Source organism: Ranitomeya imitator, chromosome 1 (genome assembly GCF_032444005.1).
Source record: "Ranitomeya imitator isolate aRanImi1 chromosome 1, aRanImi1.pri, whole genome shotgun sequence".
NCBI classification, from domain to species: Eukaryota; Metazoa; Chordata; class Amphibia; order Anura; family Dendrobatidae; genus Ranitomeya; species Ranitomeya imitator.
The window spans coordinates 894,825,931-894,851,409 of NC_091282.1; the positions used below are offsets into that span (position 1 = coordinate 894,825,931).

The 25,479-nt window shown below is 43.5% G+C and overlaps 1 protein-coding gene across 2 annotated transcripts in view; it reads right to left on the reverse strand.

Annotated features, from left to right (window-relative positions):
- Nucleotides 1-25,479, reverse strand: part of FAM47E (family with sequence similarity 47 member E) — a 113,781-nt gene that overhangs the window by 39,594 nt on the left and 48,708 nt on the right. Inside the window, exons 5-6 of one of the 2 annotated variants that reach the window (XM_069743244.1) lie at nt 4,563-4,763; nt 3,368-3,526 (exon numbers count right to left, since the gene is read on the reverse strand). In XM_069743244.1, coding sequence (XP_069599345.1) covers nt 3,368-3,526; nt 4,563-4,763 — 360 coding nt within the window. Of the gene's footprint in view, nt 1-3,367; nt 3,527-4,553; nt 4,764-25,479 lie in introns of both variants that reach the window. The other variant, XM_069743239.1, reaches the window with a different exon arrangement.

Below are 25,479 nucleotides of genomic sequence, written 5' to 3' on the forward strand. Positions count from 1 at the left end.
ATGCTAACCCACTGACATCAATCATATTGTAGAAAAATGCCAAAGTCCAACGTGATGTTCGTCGTTTCACAGTGTACTCTCCCAACATTTTATCCATAACATCAACGCCACCTTTTGTTATGTTGTAGTATTTTATTATCTCTGGCTTGGCTGCTAGTGTCTCTTCAACTTCTCCCGTCATGTGCATAGATGATAGAAGCACGACTGATTTGTTCTTCTTTGGTACATATGAACAGACTGTTGCATCATGATTGTAGGCAAAATTTGTCGAGTATACAGGCCTTTCTTTGGCAGGCTGCATGTTGTTAGGTAGGAACCTTTTGTTTTTTCTCACTGTACCAACTAGTGTCATGTTCCAGGAGTTCAATACCTTAGCTAGTTCCATGGTTGTAAAGAAGTTATCGGTGGTGACATTTCTTCCAGAGCCTTTATACGAGCTCACTAGGTCCAATACTGTTCGTTCTCCAATGTTTACTTGTCGAGGACCATCAGTTGGTTTCCCAGTGTAGAGCTGACCTTGTAAAGGGTAGGCATTTGATGAGTCACAAGCCCAGAAAATCTTTATGCCATATTTAGCTGGTTTTGAAGGTATATACTGGGTAAATTTAGTATGACCTCTAAATGGAAATAATTGCTCGTCGACGGTGATACAATGATATGGCTTGTAGGCTCTCTCCAGATTACTGTTCAGCATTGTCCAGATGTCCCGTATTGGTGCAGCTTTATCTGTTTGCACACGTTCTGCACGTGTATTTTCGTTGTCAAACCTGATAAATCTGAGTATCATCTTGAAGCGGTCACGAGACATGGCTGCACGTATAAGAGGCAGAGCAGCAACATTCCACATTTCCTCCAGATTCTCTTTGTTGGCTCTGTGCACACCAGCAGCAATCAGTATGCCCAAAAATGCATGAAGTTCAGTTTCAGTAAATTGCTTGAATGTTTTTTGTGGTGGCCGTTTGGAAGAATCAGGAAAACGTTGTACCAGTTCGTTGTTGTAAGCATCACAAACTCTCTTGGCCTTTCGATTCGTTTCCCGTAATATGATGTCACACATCTCGGGAGTCATGATGGACTTGAATAGCTCTTTTGCTGTATATAGGTTGCTGATTGCTGCAGGGCCACCTCTTTGTCGTAGGACATTACGAGATTTTGTTTGTGCATTTGGCAGTGGATTACTGCACCATTGAGTTTCATCCTTAGCAGTCCAAATGTCGCCTGCACTTTGAGGCACAGAATCATCCTCAACACTTTCGTCTGATTCGTATTCATTTTCATGCTCTATGACCATTTCTTGTTCAATGTCTGAATCTTCTTCAGTAACATCCACTTGTGGTACATAGTTTTCATCATCAGATGGAACATATGGTTCATCCTCATGCTCAGAATCAGATTCTTCTAGCATTCGCATTATTTCGTCAGACGTAAATCTGTAAATATGAAAAAATGTAAAATAAATAATTTTCCGAAATACTACATTATTGGCTTTTCACAAAATTATACTAACCTGCAAACACGTTTTCTTGGATTATGGCGGAAACTAGATCCAGCATTACTATCACTCATGATGACTTGCTAGATGAAATTTGGCTTCGTATTTTGTGCTGAATATAAATCGTAAACATCGTAAAACAATATGTAGATACTAATTATTATCCATTTTTCGTATAAAAATTATACCTATAGTGATAAGTTTCATACAAAATATATGTAAGCCAAGTCCAGGCTGAAAGACAATTTGACTGTTCTGTCCCCACATAATGAGAATAAAGGTATAACTGGCTGTTAGATGCTGTGAGACTTTCCTACCTTCGTTTCCAAGAAATTGAAGACTTCACAAGCCTAGAAATGTGTGCTCACAGCAATGAGATGAACAGCAAAATGGCTAATGAGAGGAGGGAGGCAGGAAGACAAGTAGAAGCCACTCCCAGTTTGAATTAACTTAATTGACAGCAACATAAGTGACCAGTAACAACACTGAACAATAGATATCAGCATAACATTTGTAGCTGAATGAACTTTAGTTTCTGAAACCAAGTAAAGTCTTCCCACAGTGGAGGTATATGTGAAGGTACAATTGTACCTATGCAGCCTGTTAAGGTTGTAAAATTATGCAGCCTGACAAGGGTTAATCAGCTTCATATGTTCAGAAAGTAAAACATCATTATACAATTCTCCACACTGGAATTTCAAGAACAGAAAGTTTGAGCTGTAAGATTTAGCAAGTTGTGAATGTAACAAGTGTCGCTAAGATCTGTAAATGATCACATTTTCAAGCACCTAGCTCCAATTTGTGGCATGTGGGAGGGACATAAAAGTCAGATTGAAGCTATTTTTTTAACCACATCAATAATTGTGTGATGCCTCTTGTTTATTGCCATGCCAATTATCACCACTAACAATCACCAATTATTGCCATTGACTATCACAAACTGACAGGGACAGAATCCTTGAAATAGAATACCTTGGTTTATCACTCTGGCGCTATTGCACTTTGGCGTAAGCCAAGTTGTTAATATTGTCCAACGGTGAATATTCAAGTGGTTGGAAAAACAACAAACTGGAATGATAGCAAAAGGTGCCCACATTTGGCTACTGGTGTTCCATTGACCTCATTCTACCGCTCTCAAAGGCTATCATGGTGCAGAGTAAGATGGCAATGGAGGCTGGAATGGAGGTTTATTATCTTGAGATATAAGTCACAGTTTAGTTCTGGACATAGTGATAGCCAGAGATTGATCTGGAGATCATTTGGACAATGCCATAAAGAACCCTTCACAAGGAAACATGACACCAGTCCTAGTCTTGAGATTATGGTGAAGAGTGGTATAATATACTGTAGTTAGAACCCTCTGTTATTGATTCCAGGTACACTAACAGCTTAGAGTTACATTGATTTGGTCGTAGAACCAGTGGTAGAGACATTTCTCCAAAGTGTTCTATGAGCCGCTTTTTAACAAGACATCGCCAGTCAGCATTTTGCTTGTGCTACTCTAAGTAGCCTTAGTGACCGAAACCTGCTACCATGGCCTGCAACATTGCTGGATTTGTCTCTGATTGAGCACATCTGAATTGTCATTGCTTGGCAATTGTAAAGGAAGATGCCAGCGGCTAATCTTGATGACTTGTGGGCCCTCGTGTATTTAGCATAGAAGAACAGTTCTGGCAACCATTAATAACCTCACTGATAGCATGCCAAAGAGAGTAATCTCGATAATAAGTAAATCAAGATGTTTTACAAATGTTGTTTTTATCATTTGCATATCATTAACATGTCAATCTATTCTTTGAATTCCATAATTCCACTAATTTTCCTTCTTGATGATACAATGTCAATGTTGAGGAGCATAAACAGATTATACCATACCATTTGACTTAGCCTTTCTGCTGAAAGTGCACCCTTTTCGTCGTCTTCTATTGTTGGGTCTTTCATTGGGTTATTGACTTTCTGTCTCTTCCATGTTTTAGGATCAAGGTACCAAGCTCCATATCTAGTTTTTACCCAACTTGGATGGTATGTGGATTCCTATAAAAAGGAAATGTTATAGAAGATGCACTTGCCTTTCAATGTATGTTTATAATGCAAGAAAAAAGACAAAATAACCAGAAGTAAAATGTTCAAATCATCTAACGCCACTTTAATTACAGAGCTAATTAAAGTATTCAATCAAAGTGATTAATCTCTAGAAAATGAGAGGAAGGAACAGAGATGAAGACAGATGGAGGAGGAAGAAGGAGCTACAAAAGATGGAAGAAAAGAGCAGGAAACGTAGTGAACATATAGGGAAATGGTGGCATGAAGGACTAAATAAAGGACTAAAATGTGCAATAAACGTAAGAGGAAGAAACAAAGAAGCAGAGAGTGCAGGAAGGAAGGAAAAAGAGATCCGCAGGAAGGATTAGGTGCAAATCGGACAGTAGCAGAGTGCATGAAAGACCAGATGAAGTATTGGGGTAAAGGCAAATTTGTAGATTGTGAGCCCTTGCGGGCAGGGTCCTCTCTCCTCCTGTACCAGTTGTGACTTGTATTGTTCAAGATTATTGTACTTGTTTTTATTATGTATGCCCCTCCTCACATGTAAAACGCCATGGAATAAATGGCGCAATAATAATAATAATTATAATATGAAGGCAATATGAAAAAAGCAGATGGCTTTGGATGACCAAGGGAAGAAATAGGCAAAAGCTCAAGTAGAAAAATCAGTGTACATGTAGGACCAGAAGAACTAGCAGCAAGGATGGGGAACAGTGCAAGAAGGAGTAGCATGAATAACTAGAGTCATGGTACAGGAATAGAGAGGGAAGCAGTTGGCACATGTGAATAGGGAAAGGAACAGAGAGAGGTACAAATGATAGCATGTTCCTTAGGAAAATGTGGTTCAAGCTTCATTGTGATTTATTTAATTTTAAAAGTACTTTATTTTACCGATAAAGGATTCGTACAGAATATACATGAAAGCAGAACTGTGAAGAAAAAGCAAATACTGTAATAATTTATTTCACAAGACCTGCATTTGCTTGATTTCTCACGAATGTGCTCACAGTTGACTCACTGGATTTACCCGAGATTGGCATTCGTTCCTTAAGGCTGAGGTCTTTGCTGTGCCGTGTTGCGGAGAGACTCCTACCGACATTCTTAGTTCCGGTGGTACATTGTTGAGCTCTACTACATGGATAGGGACACGGAGGGCAGGCTTTGTCTCATACCCACTGGCGAATAAACTGAAGATGGTGGATTCATTGACATTGCATGGCTCCCCTCCCTGAATATGAATGCAAATACACACTCTTAATAAATATATATAAAGACTTGGAATAATCTGACGTTTTATTATTAATATTTCCAGAATAGGAACCACTATAATGTACAAATTTGTGCATTCTCAATGTCTGCACAGCTTTGACACCATTTTAACCCCTTTACCCCCAAGGGTGGTTTGCACGTTAATGACCGGGCCAATTTTTACAATTCTGACCACTGTCCCTTTATGAGGTTATAACTCTGGAACGCTTCAACGGATCCCAGTGATTCTGACATTGTTTTCTCGTGACATATTGTACTTCATGATAGTGGTAAAAATTCTTTGATAGTACCTGCGTTTATTTGTGAAAAAAACGGAAATTTGGCGAAAATTATGAAAATTTCACAATTTTCCAACTTTGAATTTTTATGCAATTAAATCACAGAGATATGTCACACAAAATACTTAATAAGTAACATTTCCCACATGTCTACTTTACATCAGCACAATTTTGGAACCAAATTTTTTTTTTGTTAGGGAGTTATAAGGGTTAAAATTTGACCAGCAATTTCTCGTTTTTACAACACCATTTTTTTTTAGGGACCACATCTCATTTGAAGTCATTTTGAGGGGTCTATATGATAGAAAATACCCAAGTGTGACACCATTCTAAAAACTGCACCCCTCTAGGTGCTCAAACCCATATTCAAGAATTTTTGGAATGCTTAAATAAAAATGAACATTTAACTTTTTTTCACAAAAAATTTACTTCAGCTCCAATTTGTTTTATTTTACCAAGAGTAACAGGAGAAAATGGACGCCAAAAGTTGTTGTACAATTTGTCCTGAGTACACCGATACCCCATATGTGGGGGTAAACCACTGTTTGGGCACATGACAGAGCTCGGAAGCGAAGGAGCGCCATTTGACTTTTCAATGCAAAATTGACTGGAATCGAGATGGGACACCATGTTGCGTTTGGAGAGCCCCTGATGTGCCTAAACATTGAAACCCCCCACAAGTGACACCATTTTGGAAAGTAGACCCTCTAAGGAACTTATCTAGAGGTGTGGTGATCACTTTGACCCACCAAGTGCTTCACAGAAGTTTATAATGCAGAACCGTAAAAATAAAAAATCATATTTTTTCACAAAAATTATCTTTTCGCCCCCAATTTTTTATTTTCCCAAGGGTAAGAGAAGAAATTGGACCCCAAAAGTTGTTGTACAATTTGTCCTGAGTACGCTGATACCCCATATGTGGGGGTAAAAAACTGTTTGGGCGCATCGAAGAGCTCGGAAGAGAAGGAGCGCCGTTTGACTTTTCAATGCAAAATTGACAGGAATGGAGATGGGACGTCATGTTGCGTTTGGAGAGCCACTGATGTGCTTAAACATTGAAACCCCCAACAAGTGACACCATTTTGGAAAGTAGACCCCCTAAGGAACTTATCTAGATGTGTTTTGAGTGCTTTGACCCACCAAGGGCTTCACAGAAGTTTATAATGCAGAGCCGTAAAAATAAAACAAAAATTTTTTCCCACAAAAATTATTTTTTTAGCCCCCAGTTTTGCATTTTCCCGAGGGTAACAGGAGAAATTGGACCCCAAAATTTGTTGCCCAATTTGTCCTGAGTGCGATGATACACCATATGTGGGGGGAACCACTGTTTGGGCGCATGGGAGGGCTCGGAAGGGAAGGAGCGCCATTTAGAATGCAGACTTAGATGGAATGGTCTGCAGGTGTCACATTGCGTTTGCAGAGCCCCTAATGTACCTAAACAGTAGAAACCCCCACAAGTGACACCATTTTGGAAACTAGACCCCCTAAGGAACTTATCTAGATGTGTTGTGAGAGCTTTGAACCCTCAAGTGTTTCATTATAGTTTGTAACGCAGAGCGGTGAAAATTAAAAAAAAAAAACTTTCCCCCAAAAATTATTTTTTAGCCCCCAGTTTTGTATTTTCCCGGGGGTAAGAGGAGAAATTCGACCCCAAAAGTTGTTATCCTATTTGTCCTGAGTACGCTGATACTGCATATGTTGGGGTAAACCCCTGTTTGGGAGCACGGGAGAGCTCGGAAGGGAAGAAGCCCTGTTTTACTTTTTCAACGCAGAATTGGCTGGAATTGAGATCGGATGCCATGTCGCGTTTGGAGAGCTCCTGATGTGCCTAAACAGTGGAAACCCCCAATTATAACTAAAACCCTAATCCAAACACACCCCTAATCCCAACAGTAACCCTAACCACACCCCTAACCCTAATCCCAACCCTATTCCCAACTGTAAATGTAATCTAAACCCTGTTATGATCTGGTGGTTAAGGAGCAACATGGGACGAGCTCTGAAGGAAGTGGTACCTGTACTGATCGCAGTCCCTAAGCTCAACACAACACTAGAAGTAGCTGTGGGATGCTCCTGACACTCCCTAGGCACCTCGTCACAGCCGGAGAACTAACTACCCTTAAAGATAGAAGCAGGAAAACTATCTTGCCTCAGAGAAAATCCCCAAAGGATAGATAGCCCCCCACAAGTAATGACTGTGAGTGGAGAGGGAAAAGACATACACAGAATGAAACCAGGATGAGCACAGGAGGCCAGTCTAGCTAGATAGATAGGACAGGATGGAATACTGTGCGGTCAGTATAAAACACTACAAAAAATCCACACAGAGTTTACAAAATCTCCACACCTGACTAAAGGTGTGGAGGGTAAATCTGCTTCCCAGAGCTTCCAGCTACACAGAATTAATTCATACTGACAAGCTGGACAAAACATAGAAAGCACAGAACGGACAAGTCCACAACCTGTGGACAGAAAATAGCAAGCAAGGACTTAACTTTTCATCAAAGAACCATCAGAATCCCTCTGAGACAGAACGGCCCCTGCCCCAATCTCAGAAGCGTCAACCTCAACCTGAAAAGGAAGAGAAACATACGGCTGACGCAACACAGGGGCAGAAGTAAATCGGCGTTTAAGCTCCCGAAAGGCCTCAACAGCCGCAGAGGACCAATTCGTTACATCAGCGCCTTTCTTCGTCAAATCAGTAAGGGGCTTAACCACACTGGAAAAGTTGGCAATGAAACGGCGATAGAAATGAGCAAAGCCCAAAAATTTTTGAAGGCTCTTCACAGATGTGGGTTGAATCCAGTCATGAATAGCTTGGACCTTAACAGGATCCATTTCCATAGACGAGGGAGAAAAAATAAAACCCAAAAAAGAGACCTTCTGAACTCCGAATAGGCACTTAGACCCCTTCACAAATAAAGCATTATCACGAAGGATCTGGAATACCATCCTGACTCCCAATCATCGGAAAAAATCAAAATATCATCCAAATATACAACCATGAATTTATCAAGATAATTGCGGAATATGTCATGCATGAAGGATTGGAACACAGATGGAGCATTAGAGAGCCCGAATGGCATCACAAGGTATTCAAAATGGCCTTCGGGCGTATTAAATGCAGTTTTCCATTCGTCACCCTGTTTAATACGAACAAGATTATATGCTCCTAGGAGGTCAATTTTAGTAAACCAACTAGCCCCCTTAATCTGAGAAAACAAATCAGAAAGCAAAGGCAAGGGGTATTGGAATCTGACCGTGATCTCATTAAGAAGACGATAATCTATACAGGGTCTCAAGGAGCCATCCTTCTTAGCAACAAAAAAGAAACCCGCTCCCAATGGTGACGAAGACGGCCGAATATGCCCCTTCTCCAAAGATTCCTTAACATAGCTCCGCATGGCAGCATGCTCTGGCACAGACAGATTGAAAAGTCGGCCCTTAGGGAACTTACAACCTGGAATCAAGTTAATAGCACAATCACAGTCCCTATGAGGAGGAAGGGAACTGGACTTGGGCTCATCAAATACATCCTGAAAATCCGACAAAAACTCAGGGACCTCAGAAGAAGGGGAAGAGGAAATTGACATCAAAGGAACGTCACTATGTACCCCTTGACAACCCCAACTAGTTACAGACATAGTTTTACAATCCAGCACCGGATTATGTTCCTGTAACCATGGAAAACCCAGTACAACAACATCATGCAGGTTATGCAACACCAGAAAACGGCAATTTTCCTGATGTGCTGGAGCCATGTACATGGTCATCTGCGTCCAGTACTGAGGTTTATCCTTGGCCAAGGGTGTAGCATCAATGCCCCTCAAAGGAATAGGGCTCTGCAAAGGCTGCAAGGAAAAACCACAGCGCCTGGCGAATTCTAAGTCCATTAAGTTCAGGGCAGCGCCTGAATCTACAAATGCCATGACAGAAAAGGACGATAATGAGCAAATCAGGGTCACAGATAAAAGAAATTTAGGCTGTACAGTACTGATAGTAACAGACCTAGCGACCCTCCTAGTACGTTTAGGGCAATCAGAAATAACATGAGCAGAATCACCACAGTAAAAACACAGCCTATTCTGACGTCTGAATTCCTGCCGTTCTGTTCTAGTCAAAATCCTATCACATTGCATAGGCTCAGGACTCAGCTCAGAGGACACTGCCATATGGTACATAGCTTTGCGCTCGCGCAGACGCCGATCAATCTGAATGGCTAGAGACATAGATTCGCTCAAACCAGTAGGCGTAGGGAAGCCCACCATAACATCTTTAAGGGCTTCAGAAAGACCTTTTCTGAAAATAGCAGCCAGAGCATCCTCATTCCATTTAGTGAGCACAGACCATTTCCTAAATTTCTGGCAGTATAATTCTGCCGCTTCCTGACCTTGACACAGGGCCAACAGGGTTTTTTCTGCATGATCTACAGAATTAGGTTTGTCATACAATAATCCGAGCGCTTGAAAAAATGCGTCTACATTCAGCAATGCCGGATCCCCTGATTCAAGGGAGAATGCCCAGTCCTGAGGGTCACCAAGCAGCAAGGATATGATGATTTTAACCTGCTGAATTGGATCACCAGAAGAACGGGGTTTCAAAGCAAAAAACAATTTGCAGTTATTTTTAAAGTTCAAAAACTTGGATCTGTACCCAAAAAACAAATCAGGAGTAGGAATTCTAGGCTCCAAAGCCGGAGTCTGGACAACATAATCTTGGATACTCTGTACTCTTGCAGCAAGTTGATCCACACGAGAAAACAAACCCTGAACATCCATGCCAGAGCATAAATCCTGAACCACTCAGAATGGCTCAGAATTTTTTCCTTCTTTTGAGATGCATTTAATTCATTTTTGGCCACTTGTACCGTTATGATCTGGTGGTTAAGGAGCAACATGGGACGAGCTCTGAAGGAAGTGGTACCTGTACTGACCGCAGTCCCTAAGCTCAACACAACACTAGAAGTAGCCGTGGGATGCTCCTGACACTCCTTAGGCACCTCGTCACAGCCAGAGAACTAACTACCCTTAAAGATAGAAGCAGGAAAACTATCTTGCCTCAGAGAAAATCCCCAAAGGATAGATAGCCCCCCACAAGTAATGACTGTGAGTGGAGAGGGAAAAGACATACACAGAATGAAACCAGGATGAGCACAGGAGGCCAGTCTAGCTAGATAGATAGGACAGGATGGAATACTGTGCGGTCAGTATAAAACACTACAAAAAATCCACACAGAGTTTACAAAATCTCCACACCTGACTAAAGGTGTGGAGGGCAAATCTGCTTCCCAGAGCTTCCAGCTACACAGAATTAATTCATACTGACAAGCTGGACAAAACATAGAAAGCACAGAACGGACAAGTCCAAAACCTGTGGACAGAAAAGAGCAAGCAAGGACTTAACTTTGCTGAACTGGTCAGGATAACAGGGAAATCCAAAAGAGATGTGAATCCAACCAGGAACCATAGACAAGTGGCACAAGCTGAAGGAAAGAGCCAGGCTAAATAGCCGAGCAGAATAGACAATCAGTGGAAGCAGCTGCTAACTGCTAAATCCAAGGAGCAGCCATACCACTTAAAACCACCGGAGGGAGCCCAAGAGCAGAACTCACAAAAGTGCCACTTAGAACCACCGGAAGGAGCCCAAGAGCGGAATTCACAACAAAACCCTAACCGTAACTTTAGCCCCAACCCTAACCCTAACATTAGCCCCAACCCTAACTGTAGCCCTAACCCTAGCCCTAACCCTAACTGTAGCCCTAACCCTAACCCTAGCCCTAACCCTAACTTTAGCCCCAACCCTAACTGTTGCCCTAACCCTAGCCCTAACCCTAACCCTAGCCCTAACCCTAGCCCTAACCCTAGCCCTAGCCCTAACCCTAGCCCTAACCCTAGCCCTAAACCTAGTCCTAATGGGAAAATGGAAATAAATAAATTTTTTAAATTTTTCCTAACTAAGGGGGTGATGAAGGGGGGTTTGATTTACTTTTATAGCGGGTTTTTTAGCGGATTTTTATGATTGGCAGCCGTCACACACTGAAAGACGCTTTTTATTGCAAAAAATATTTTGAGAGCTATAATTTTTCCATATTTTGGTCCACAGAGTCATGTGAGGTCTTGTTTTTTGCGGGACGAGTTGGCGTTTTTATTGGTAACATTTTCGGGCACGTGACATTTTTTGATCGCTTTTTATTCCGATTTTTGTGAGGCAGAATGACCAAAAACCAGCTATTCATGAATTTCTTTTGGGGGAGGCGTTTATACCGTTCCGCGTTTGGTAAAATTGATAAAGCAGTTTTATTCTTCGGGTCAGTACGATTACAGCGATACCTCATTTATATCATTTTTTTATGTTTTGGCGCTTTTATACGATAAAAACTATTTTATAGAAAAAATAATTATTTTTGCATCGCTTTATTCTCAGGACTATAACTTTTTTTATTTTTTTGCTGATGATGCTGTATGGTGGCTCCTTTTTTGCGGGACAAGATGACGCTTTCAGCGGTACCATGGTTATTTATATCTGTCTTTTTGATCGCGTGTTATTCCACTTTTTGTTCGGCGGTATGATAATAAAGCGTTGTTTTTTGCCTCGTTTTTTTTTTTTTACGGTGATTACTGAAGGGTTTAACTAGTGGGCCAGTTTTATAGGTCGGGCCGTTACGGACGCGGCGATACAAAATATGTGTACTTTTATTGTTTTGTTTTTTTTAATTTAGATAAAGAAATGTATTTATGGGAATAATATTTTTTTTTTTTTTCATTATTTAGGAATATTTTTTTTTATTTTTTTCTTTTACACATTTGGAAAAAATGTTTTTTACTTTTTTACTTTGTCCCGGGGGGGACATCACAGATCGGTAATCTGACAGTTTGCACAGCACTCTGTCAGATCACCGATCTGACTTGCAGCACTGCAGGCTTCACAGTGCCTGCTCTGAGCAGGCTTTGTGAAGCCACCTCCCTCCCTGCAGGACCCGGATGCCGCAGCCATCTTGGATTCCGGGCCTGGAGCAGGGAGGGAGGTGAGCAGACCCTCGCAGCAACGCGATCACATCGCATTGCTGCGGGGGGCTCAGGGAAACCCGCAGGGAGCCCCCTCCCTGCGCAACGCTTCCCTGCACCGCCGACACATCGCAATCATGTTTGATCGCGGTGTGTCGGGGGTTAATGTGCCGGGAGCGGTCCGTGACCGCTCCTGGCACATAGTACCGGATGTCAGCTGCGATAGGCAGCTGACACCCGGCTGCGATCGGCCGCGCTCCCCCCGTGAGCGCGGCCGATCGCGTATGACGTACTATCCCGTCGATGGTCATAGGGGCCCACCCCACCTCGACGGGATAGTACGTCTAATGTCAGAAAGGGGTTAAGCGAGAGTGGGGTACTGTGTCATCCATTTGTTTTCAGCATAATCTATGACTTCAAAAGATGCAAAACTGCTCAATAACAGATAGATACTAAAGTAAAGTATAAAGAGTAAATGTGTAGCTAAAATATAGACCACATGCTATTTATACCCACAATGAAAATTCTTCGGAATCATAAAGGTCTAATTAGTGGAAAGAAAGGCTATAAATGTATCATTTCAGAGAATGTGTTTTTACATGTGCAAACATTTGTCACAAGCGTTCAGTATTTGCAGTAGAAAAGCCTGATGTAAATACTGATGCGTTGCACTTTTGCTGCATTTTTTGCATGTGTTTTTTGTTTTTTTACACACTGTAAAAAACTGTTTTTTTGCACAACAAAACATGGAGAAAAAAATCATAAAAAATGCAATACACAAATACCCTGAAATGATTTGAAATACATATGTATCTTACAAAAAATGCACTTATAGTACATGCATTTAGGTAAAAAAAAGTGTCCAGATACTTTTAAGTCTACCACACGCACAGTTCTATAATGATCCCTATAGTCATACAATATCCTACAATATATATATACAGGTGCTTCTCACAAAATTAAAATATCATCAAAAAGTTAATTTATTTTAGTTCTTCAATACAAAAAGCTTAACTCATATATTATATAGAGTCATTACAAACATAGTGATCTATTTCATGTGTTTATTTCTGTTAATGTTGATGATTAGGGTTGAGCGAAACGGGTCGTTCATTTTCAAAAGTCGCCGACTTTTGGCAAAGTCGGGTTTCATGAAACCCGATCCGACCCCTGTTCGGGGTCGGCCATGCGGTACGCGACTTTTGCGCCAAAGTCGCGTTTCAATGACGCGAAAAGCGCCATTTCTCAGCCAATGAAGGTAAACGCAGAGTGTGGGCAGCGTGATGACATAGGTCCTGGTCCCCACCATCTTAGAGAAGGGCATTGCAGTGATTGGCTTGCTGTCTGCGGCGTCACAGGGGCTATAAAGGGGAGTTCCCGCCGACCGCCATGTTACTGCTGCTGATCTGAGCTTAGGGAGAGGTTGCTGCCGCTTCGTCAGAAGCAGGGATAGCGTTAGGCAGGGTCCATTAACCACCAAACCGCTTGTGCTGTAGCGATTTCCACTGCCCAACACCACCTTCGGTGTGCAGGGACAGTGGAAGCTACATTTTTTTTTTTTTCCTCAGCGCTGTAGCTCATTGGGCTGCCCTAGAAGGCTCCCTGATAGCTGCATTGCTGTGTGTACGCCGCTGTGCAAACCAACTGCTTTTTTCAAAGCACAAATCCTCTTGTTCCTTCCTTTCTGCACAGCTATCTTGTTTGTTTGTCCACACTTTTTATTTAATTTGTGCATCAGTCCACTCCTTATTGCTGCCTGCCATACCTGGCTGAGATTACTGCAGGGAGATAGTAATTGAAGGACACTCCCTGTTTTTTTTTTTTTTTTTGTGGGAGATTAAGATTGACATTTCTGCTAGAGTGCCATCCCTGTGTGTGCCATCTCTCACTCAGTGGGCCATAGAAAGCCTATTTATTTTTTTGCTTGATTTGGGTTATAAAATCTACCTGAAAAAATCACTACATCAATCAGTGGGAGAAAAATATTGGCCTCAGGGCTTGTGTGCCACTCTTGACTCCTGTGTGTGCCATCTCTCAGTCAGTGGGCCATAGAAAGCCTATTTATTTTTTTGCTTGATTTTGGTTCTAAAATCTACCTGAAAAAATCACTACATCAATCAGTGGGAGAAAAATATTGGCCTCAGGGCTTGTGTGCCACTCCTGACTCCTGTGTGCATCATCACTCACTCAGTGGGCCATAGAAAGCCCTTTTTTTTTTTTTTTGCTTTATTTGGGTTCTAAATTCAACCTGAAAAAATCAATAAATCAATCAGTGGGAGATTAATATTGGCCTTTGGGCTTGTGTGCCAGTCCTAAGCGTGCCATCTCTCTCTCTCAGATAGTGGGCCATAGAAAGCCTATTTATTATTTTTTTTATTGGGTTTATAAATTTTCCCTGGAACAAAAAAAAAAAAAGTGGGAGATTAATATTGGCCTCTGGGCTTGTGTGCCAGTCCTGAGCGTGCCATCTCTCTCACAAATAGTGGGCCATAGAAAGCCTATTTATTTTTTTGCTTGATTTGGGTTCTAAAATCTACCTGAAAAAATCACTACATCAATCAGTGGGAGAAAAATATTGGCCTCAGGGCTTGTGTGCCACTCCTGACTCCTGTGTGCATCATCACTCACTCAGTGGGCCATAGAAAGCCCATTTTTTTTTTTTTTGCTTTATTTGGGTTCTAAATTCTACCTGAAAAAATCAATAAATCAATCAGTGGGAGATTAATATTGGCCTTTGGGCTTGTGTGCCAGTCCTAAGCGTGCCATCTCTCTCTCTCAGATAGTGGGCCATAGAAAGCCTATTTATTATTTTTTTTATTGGGTTTATAAATTTTCCCTGGAACAAAAAAAAAAAAGTGGGAGATTAATATTGGCCTCTGGGCTTGTGTGCCAGTCCTGAGCGTGCCATCTCTCTCACAAATAGTGGGCCATAGAAAGCCTATTTATTTTTTTTTTTTTGGTTTTATAAATTCTCCCTGAAAAAAAAAAGGGAGATTAATATTGGCCTTTGGGCTTGTGTGCCAGTCCTAAGCGTGCCATCTCTCTCTCTCTCTCAGATAGTGGGCCATAGAAAGCCTATTTATTATTTTTTTTATTGGGTTTATAAATTTTCCCTGGAACAAAAAAAAAAAAAGTGGGAGATAAATATTGGCCCCTGGGCTTGTGTGCCACTCCTGACTCCTGTGTGCGTCATCTCTCACTCAGTGGGCCATAGAAAGCCTTTTTTTGTTTTATGTGTTTTCTAAATTCTCCCTGAAAAAATCATTTTATTTTATTTGGTTTCTAAATTCTTCCTGAAAAAATCATTTTATTCTATTATTTTTTTTTCCTAAAGTCTCCCTGAAAAAAAAAAAAAAAAAAAAATCAGTGGGAGATTAATATTGCCCTTTCTGCTTGTGTGCCAGTCTTGACTCCTGGGTGTGCCATCTCTCTCTCTCTCTCCAATTGTGGGCCATAGAAAGCCTATTATTTTTTTAGCTTGATTTGGGTTCCAAAATCTACCTGAAAAAATCACTACATCAATCAGTGGGAGATAAATATTGGCCTCTGGGCTTGTGTGCCACTCCTGACTCCTGTGTGCGTCATCTCTCACTCAGTGGGCCATAGAAAGCCTTTTTTTGTTTTATTTGTTTTCTAAATTCTCCCTGAAAAAATCATTTTATTTTATTTGGTTTCTAAATTCTTCCTGAAAAAATCATTTTATTCTATTATTTTTTTTTCCTAAAGTCTCCCTGAAAAAAAAAAAAAAACAAATCAGTGGGAGATTAACCCTGCTGTTCTGTTCGGTCTGGGGAGACCTATTTTGAACTTTGGTATTTTTTGGGGTGTTCAAGATGCGGTTCTGAAACTTGTGGTTGATTGACTTAAATGAGGATGGGTCGGTCGGCCACGGGTTTCAGAGCCGCATCTTGAATATTTTAAAGAATATTGAAGTTCAAAGTCAGTCATTTTTGACCAACAGAACAGCAGGGTTAATATTGCCCTTTCTGCTTGTGTGCCAGTCTTGACTCCTGGGTGTGCCATCTCTCTCTCTCTCTCTCCAATTGTGGGCCATAGAAAGCCTATTATTTTTTTAGCTTGATTTGGGTTCCAAAATCTACCTGAAAAAATCACTACATCAATCAGTGGGAGATAAATATTGGCCTCTGGGCTTGTGTGCCACTCCTGACTCCTGTGTGTGTCATCTCTCACTCAGTGGGCCATAGAAAGCCTTTTTTTGTTTTGTTTTCTAAATTCTCCCTGAAAAAATCATTTTATTTTATTTGGTTTCTAAATTCTTCCTGAAAAAATCATTTTATTCTATTAGTTTTTTTCCTAAAGTCTCCCTGAAAAAAAAAAAAAATCAAATCAGTGGGAGATTAATATTGCCCTTTCTGCTTGTGTGCCAGTCTTGACTCCTGAGTGTGCCATCTCTCTCTCTCTCTCCAATTGTGGGCCATAGAAAGCCTATTATTTTTTTAGCTTGATTTGGGTTCCAAAATCTACCTGAAAAAATCACTACATCAATCAGTGGGAGATAAATATTGGCCTCTGGGCTTGTGTGCCACTCCTGACTCCTGTGTGCGTCATCTCTCACTCAGTGGGCCATAGAAAGCCTTTTTTTGTTTTATTTGTTTTCTAAATTCTCCCTGAAAAAATCATTTTATTGTATTTGGTTTCTAAATTCTTCCTGAAAAAATCATTTTATTCTATTATTTTTTTTTCCTAAAGTCTCCCTGAAAAAAAAAAAAAATCAAATCAGTGGGAGATTAATATTTACATTTGTGCTTCAGTGACAGTCCTGCGTGTGTGGCATCTCTCTCATTTGTTGCCACCAACAACAGAGTGTGTAACATTGTGCCTGATTTTCGTTGTGGTCTCACTCACCTGTAAAGGGGTAGCTAAATCATACTGAAGTTATAGCTCACCGTGTAATTTGTGTGACAGCAACAAATACCGTTAGTTTGTTTACGTTTTTAAAACAATGAGGAAGTCTGGTGGAAGAGGTCATGGCCGGGGGCGTTCATTGTCAGCTGGTAATGAGGGTAGTGGTAGTGGTGGAGCATCAGCTGGTCGTGGGAAAAAAAATATTGCACCTAAGTCTGGAGCTGTGGAGCCAGGTTCGTCGTCTGGCTACACAAGGCCTCGAACGCTCCCTTTTCTGGGAGTAGGAAAACCGCTTTTAAAGCCGGAGCAGCAAGAGCAAGTTTTGGCTTATCTTGCTGACTCAGCCTCTAGCTCTTTTGCCTCCTCTCGTGAAACTGGTAAATGTCAAAGCAGCGCGTCGTTAGTGGATGTTCACGGTCAGGGACAAGTCGCTTCCTTGTCCTCTTCAGCAAAAACAACAACAGAGAAGAATGCAGCAGGCGACACAACGGGTTACTCCATGGAGCTCTTTACACATACCGTCCCTGGCTTAGAAAGTGAAGCAGTTAACAGTCCATGCCCATTACAAGTTGAATCTGACATGGAGTGCACTGATGCACAGCCACAGCCAGACTACTATGCTGGTCCTTTGACTCAGACCACAACATTGCCCTCGCAGGGTAATGATCAAGAATCAGACCCTGATGAGACTATGTTGCCCCATCACGAACGCTATACCACCGACCGACACGGTGACACAGACGAAGTTGCACACGAGCTACAAGAAGAGGTAATAGATGACCCAGTTCTTGACCCCGATTGGCAGCCATTGGGGGAACAGGGTGCAGGCGGCAGCAGTTCTGAAGCGGAGGAGGAGGGGCCGCAGCAGGCATCAACATCGCAACAGGTTCCATCTGCCGGGCCCGTATCTTGCCCAAAACGCGTGGCAAAGCCAAAACCTGTTGGAGGACAGCGTGGCCATCCGGTTAAAGCTCAGTCTGCAATGCCTGAAAAGGTATCCGATGCTAGAAAGAGTGCAGTCTGGCATTTTTTTAAACAACATCCAATTGATCAGCGCAAAGTCATCTGTCAAAAATGTTCAACTACCTTAAGCAGAGGACAGAATCTGAAAAGTCTCAATACAAGTTGCATGCATAGACATTTAACCACCATGCATTTGCAAGCCTGGACTAACTACCAAACGTCCCTTAAGGTTGTAGCACCCTCGGCCAATGAAGCTAGTCAGCAACGCAACATCCCTTCCGGCAGTGTAGGGCCACCATTTTCCGCACCACCTGCAGTATCTGTGCAGGTTACTTTGCCAGGCCAAAGCAGTCAGGGTCAGGGAATCACCAGTTTCGTAGTAGGAAACACTGCATCTAGGACACCGGTGGCAACAATACCATCTCCCACCGTCTCTCAGTCTGCCATGTCCACCGGCACCCCCGCTAGTTCCACGATCTCCAGCTCTCCAGTCCAGCTCACCCTACATGAGACTATGGTTAGAAAAAGGAAGTACTTAGCCTCGCATCCGCGTACACAGGGTTTGAACGCCCACATAGCTAGACTAATCTCGTTAGAGATGATGCCCTACCGGTTAGTTGAAAGCGAAGCTTTCAAAGCCCTGATGGACTACGCTGTACCACGCTACGAGCTACCCAGTCGACACTTTTTTTCCAGAAAAGCCATCCCAGCCCTCCACCAGCATGTTAAAGAGCGCATCGTCCATGCACTCAGGCAATCTGTGAGCACAAAGGTGCACCTGACAACAGATGCATGGACCCGTAGGCATGGCCAGGGACGTTACGTGTCCATCACGGCACACTGGGTAAATGTGGTGGATGCAGGGTCCACAGGGGACAGCAAGTTTGGGACAGTTCTGCCTAGCCCACGGTCTAGGAAACAGTTGGCTGTAGCCGTTCGCACCCCCTCCTCCTCCTCTTCGTCCTCCTGCAGAAGCGAGAGCTCGTCCACAGACCGCAGTCGCACAACCACTCCATCCGCAGCTGCCACTGTTGCACACCACGTCTCCCATTATGGGGCAGCTACTGGCAAATGTCAGCAGGCTGTATTGGCTATGAAGTGTTTGGGCGACAACAGACACACCGCGGAAGTTCTGTCCGAGTTCTTGCAGAAAGAAACGCAGTCGTGGCTGGGCACTGTAGATCTTGAGGCAGGCAAGGTAGTGAGTGATAACGGAAGGAATTTCATTGCTGCCATCTCCCTTTCCCAACTGAAACACATTCCTTGCCTGGCTCACACCTTAAACCTGGTGGTGCAGTGCTTCCTGAAAAGTTATCCGGGGTTATCCGACCTGCTCCTCAAAGTGCGTGGACTTTGCTCACATATCCGCCGTTCGCCCCTACACTCCAGCCGTATGCAGACCTATCAGCGTTCTTTGAACCTTCCCCAGCATCGCCTAATCATAGACGTTGCAACAAGGTGGAACTCAACACTGCACATGCTTCAGAGACTGTGCGAACAGAGGCGGGCTGTTATGTTTTTGTGGGAGGATACACATACACGGGCAGGCAGTAGGATGGCAGACATGGAGTTGTCAGGTGTGCAGTGGTCGAAGATTCAAGACATGTGTCAAGTCCTTCAGTGTTTTGAGGAATGCACACGGCTGGTTAGTGCAGACAACGCCATAATAAGCATGAGCATCCCCCTAATGCGTCTGCTGATGCAAAGTTTGACGCACATAAAGGATCAGGCGTCTGCAGCTGAGGAAGAGGAAAGCCTTGATGACAGTCAGCCATTGTCTGGCCAGGGCAGTGTACAGGACGAGTTAGCGGGCGAAGAGGAGGAGGAGGACGAGGAGGATGATGGGGATGATTATATTTGTAATGAGGAAGCTTTTCCGGGGCCACTGGAAATTGGAGGCACGGCAAGGCCGGGTTCTGGTTTTTGGAGGGACACAAGTGATGTGGATTTGCCTGAAACTGCCCCTCAACCAAGCACAACCGGAGATTTGAGAACTGGAACTTTGGCCCACATGGCGGATTATGCCTTACATATCCTCAAAATGGACACACGCATAACTAAAATGATGAACGATGACGATTACTGGTTGGCCTGCCTCCTTGATCCTCGCTATAAAGGCAAATTGCAAAATATAATGCCACATGAGAACTTGGAACTAATATTAGCAACCAAACAATCAACTCTTGTTGACCGTTTGCTTCTGGCATTCCCTGCACACAGCACCCGTGATCGTTCTCACACGAGCTGCAGGGGCCAGCAGACCAGAGGAGTTAGAGGGGCAGAAATCAGAAGTGGCGTTGGCCAGAGAGGTTTTCTGACCAGGTTGTGGAGTGATTTTGCTATGACCGCAGACAGGACAGGTACTGCAGCATCAATTCAAAGTGACAGGAGACAACATTTGTCCAGTATGGTTACAAACTATTTTTCATCCCTTATCGATGTTCTCCCTCAACCGTCATTCCCATTTGATTACTGGGCATCAAAATTAGACACCTGGCCAGAATTGGCAGAATATGCATTGCAGGAGCTTGCTTGCCCGGCAGCTAGTGTCCTATCAGAAAGAGTATTCAGTGCTGCAGGTTCAATACTAACAGAAAAAAGGACTCGTCTGGCTACCCAAAATGTAGATGATCTAACCTTCATTAAAATGAACCACAACTGGATTTCGAAATCTTTTGCCCCACCTTGCCCGGCTGACACCTAGCTTTCCTATGTAAAGGTCTTGCCTGTGGACTATTCTGAACGACTTTTCCAATCTCGTAATTTGCAGCACCTGATTGTCCAGCATTCGACATGTTAACACCTCCCTAAATGGCATAAGTCCCCACACGGGGCCGTGGTATCGCCACTTGGCGCCAGCACCCGTGAGAGTACTGTTTGTCTGAAGAGGTGGGTGTGCCCGCTTTTGGTCGACGGCACTGCCACTAGGTCCCTCATAGTACAATAAAGTGTCTGGCGGTGGTGGTGCGCACCCAACTTCAGACACACCGTTGTAATATGAGGGGCCCTGGGCCTGTACCGCCGGCCACAAGACAGTCCCCTTCCCCAGGTCAAACAGTGCTCTACGACTTGCAGAATTTTCTCTCACAGCTCCACCAATGTTTAGTCTATGCGCTGACATCCTTCAATGCCTGGCACTGTCAATACCATTGTATTGACATTTTTCTTATGTTAGGCCTTCGAAGCCTGTCTGCGGTCCCTCCTTCCACTAGGCCTCCACTGACCTGTCTACTGCTGCCCGTGTTCCCCTGGAACCAATTTTAAATTGCCTACAGCCAGCCCAATTTATTATGTTAGGGCTTCGAAGCCTGTCTGCGGTCCCTCCTTCCACTAGGCCTCCACTGACCTGTCTACTGCCGCCCGTGTTCCCCTGGAACCAATTTTAAATTGCCTACAGCCAGCCCAATTTATTATGTTAGGGCTTCGAAGCCTGTCTGCGGTCCCTCCTTCCACTAGGCCTCCACTGACCTGTCTACTGCCGCCCGTGTTCCCCTGGAACCAATTTTAAATTGCCTACAGCCAGCCCAATTTATTATGTTAGGGCTTCGAAGCCTGTCTGCGGTCTCTCCTTCCACTAGGCCTCCACTGACCTGTCTACTGCTGCCCGTGTTCCCCTGGAACCAATTTTAAATTGCCTACAGCCAGCCCAATTTATTATGTTAGGGCTTCGAAGCCTGTCTGCGGTCCCTCCTTCCACTAGGCCTCCACTGACCTGTCTACTGCCGCCCGTGTTCCCCTGGAACCAATTTTAAATTGCCTACAGCCAGCCCAATTTATTATGTTAGGGCTTCGAAGCCTGTCTGCGGTCCCTCCTTCCACTAGGCCTCCACTGACCTGTCTACTGCTGCCCGTGTACCCCTTGAACCAACATCAGAAAATATAAAAATAAGTATTTTGCTTATAAAAAAGAAAATACTGGAGAGATATCAAATGCAGACATTTTAACATTAAAAACAAACACATACAACAAAAATCTGGTACAGTACTAAAAATGGCCACCAGCTACAATAACTTTCTCCTGCAAGTAGTTAACTGAAAGTTTTTTTCAATTTAAAACACAGATATGGCATCCACCGAGTGTTGTCCTGTCGCGTCTTCTTTATATTATTGCCAAGAAGATGCAAAACAATGAAAATAATAAAATCATTATTTACCAAAAAAATAGAGTAAGTCAAAACCACATTGCAAATAAACATTCATTACAAATAAAGAAGCAGGGCGCGTCCGAGGGTGAGTATATACCTAATAAGAATATAATCACCCTCGGACGCGCCCTGCTTCTTTCCGACAGCCTTCCTTCCTAAGAATCAGCCCTTCCGTGGTGTAGAGAGAGGGTTTGTTACACTCCAAGGTGTTCCCCAGGTTGCCTTTCCTGAGCTTCGATCTTCATGCTCTCGTTTAGTAGTTGTCGGAAAGTAGGCTGCATTAGGCCTACAAATTGGGTATGGGGTGGAGAGAGATGGTGTGTTACACTCCAAGGTGTTCCCCAGGTTTCCTTGCCATTGCTTCGGTCTTCCGACTCTTGTTTAGTAGTTGTAGAAAACTACACTGCATTAGGCCTACAAAATGGGTATCGGGTGGAGAGAGATGGTGTGTTACACTCCAAGGTGTTCCCCAGGTTGCCTTTCCTGAGCTTCGATCTTCCGGCTCTCGTTTAGTAGTTGTTGGAAACTACACTGCATTAGGCCTACAAATTGGGTATGGGGTGTAGAGAGATGGTGTGTTCCACTCCAAGGTGTTCTCCAGGTTGCCTTTCCTGAGCTTCGATCTTCCGGCTCTCATTTAGTAGTTGTTGGAAACTACGCTGCATTAGGCCTACAAATTGGGTATGGGGTGTAGAGAGATGGTGTGTTCCACTCCAAGGTGTTCTCCAGGTTGCCTTTCCTGAGCTTCGATCTTCCGGCTCTCGTTTAGTAGTTCTTGGAAACTACACTGCATTAGGCCTACAAATTGGGTATGGGGTGTAGAGAGATGGTGTGTTCCACTCCAAGGTGTTCTCCAGGTTGCCTTTCCTGAGCTTCGATCTTCCGGCTCTCGTTTAGTAGTTGTTGGAAACTACGCTGCATTAGGCCTACAAATTGGGTATGGGGTGTAGAGAGATGGTGTGTTCCACTCCAAGGTGTTCCCCAGGTTTCCTCACCAATGCTTCGATCTTCATGCTCTCGTTTAGTAGTTGTTGGAAACTACGCTGCATTAGGCCTACAAATTGGGTATGGGGTGTAGAGAGATGGTGTGTTCCACTCCAAGGTGTTCTCCAGGTTGCCTTTCCTGAGCTTCGATCTTCCGGCTCTCGTTTAGTAGTTCTTGGAAACTACACTGCATTAGGCCTACAAATTGGGTATGGGGTGTAGAGAGATGGTGTGTTTCACTCCAAGGTGTTCTCCAGGTTGCCTTTCCTGAACTTCTATCTTCAGGCTCTCATTAAATTGTGGTTAAACGGAACAACTGCATTTGGCGTACTAGTTGGTTTGGGGCCTACTATCGGTGTCTGCCACTCCTTGCTGTTCTCCTGGTTTCCTGTCCTGAAATTCTGTTTTCAGGCGCTCGTTAAGTAGTTGTTAATGTTAGACTGCATTTGGCCTACTAGTTGGGTTGGGGCCTTCTATCGGTGTCTGCCACTCCTTGCTGTTCTCCTCCACTGAACAAAGTTGTGCCGCCTGTTTACTACGGTTGCCAATTTTGAACTGCATTTCGACTACTTACTGATTTGGGCCTACTCTCTGTGTCAGCCTCTCATTCCAGTTGTCCTCCACTGCGATGCCCCCTGGTTATTCCTGTGTTACCAATTTTGAACTGCATTTAGCCAACTTTATTCTTTGGGCCTATATCTGTGTTTCCTCCTCATCCTGCCCATTGCCCAGCCAGTGATAGATGAGTCTGCTGGTACATTGACCCATAACGCAACATTCCCCGTGCACGCTACACAACAACATTGTGACCCTGCTGAAAGTCAGGTTGCTCTTCCCGCATACCATACCACCTTACACGGGGACAAAGAGGAAGGTGCAGATGAAAGTGCAGGTTCCTTCATCAGGTGGGGGAGGAATACTAGTTGGCGACGTCACTGGCACAGGGCCTCTCATAGTACGCAAAAGTGTTGCTGCCGGTGGGAGGCGCCCCCGCCGTGCAAACACACCGCTGTACTTTGAGGGGCCCTGTGCCAGTGCCAATGCCAACGAGTGGGCCCCCCCTGCTTGCTCAGGTTCACAGCACTTGCAAAGTTGAAATACTTACCTCTCCCTGCTCCACTGCCGTGACGTGGTCCAGATTTCCTGGGCCCACTAATTACTTGAACCAGCCCTACCCACCACAACTTTAGCCAAATGACCCCCAATTTCAAATGCCTTCCAATTATTATAAGGTAAATTACGCTTGACAAGCTTCATTAAGAAGAATGGATGGTTTTGACATTAAAATGGGCACTCTAGGTGTTTTCCTGGCCCCCACTCACTGCCGACTATGCTGCCCCATTGACTTGCATTGGGTTTCGTGTTTCGGTCGATCCCGACTTTACGTCATAATCGGCCGATTTCACTCGACCCGACTTTTGAGATAGTCGGGTTTCGCGAAACCCGGCTCGACTCTAAAAAGGTCAAGGTCGCTCAACTCTATTGATGATTATTGCTTACCGCCAATGAAAACCCAAAAGTCATTATCTCAGTAAAAAAGAATACTTTATAACACCAGCTTGAAAAATGAATTTTAAAAATTCAAAATGTTGGCCTACTGAAATGTATGTTCGGTAAATGCACTCAATACTTGATCGGGTCTCATTTTGCATCAATTACTGCATCAGTGCGGCATGGCATGGAGGCGATCAGCCTGTGGAACTGCTGAGGTGTTATGGAAGCCCAGGTTGATTTGATAGCAGTCTTCAGCTCATCTGCATTGTTGGGTCTGGTGTCTCTCATCTTCCTCTTGACAATACCTCATAGATTCTCTAAGGGGTTAAGATCAGGCGAGTTTGCTGGCCAATCAAGCACACTGATACTGTTATTTTTAAACCAGGTATTAGTACTTTTGGCAGTGTCGGCAGGTGCCAAGTCCTTATGGAGAATGAAATTTCTATCTCCAAAAAGCTTGTCATCAGAGGGAAGCATGAAGTGCTCTAAAATTTCGTGGTAGACGTCTGCCCTGACTTTGGTTTTGATAAAACAGCAGATGACATGGCTCCCCAAACCATCACTGATTGTGGAAACTTCACATTAGATCTTGAGCAGCTTGAATTGTGTGCCTCTCCACTCTTCCTCCAGACTCTGGGACCTTGATTTCCAAATGAAATGCAAAAAAAACACCATGGACCACTGAGTAACAGTACAGTTCTTTTTCCCATTGGCCCAGGTAAGATGCTACTGGTGTTGTCTATTGGTCATGAGTGGCTTGACACAAGGAATGAGACACTTGTAGCCCATGTCCTGGATACATCTGTGTGTGATGGCTCTTGAAGCTTGACTCCAGCAGCAGTCTACTCCTTGTGAATCTCCCCCAAATTTTTGAATGGCCTTTTCTTAATAATTCTTTCAAGGCTACGGTTATCCCGGTTGCTCGTGCACCTTTTCGTACC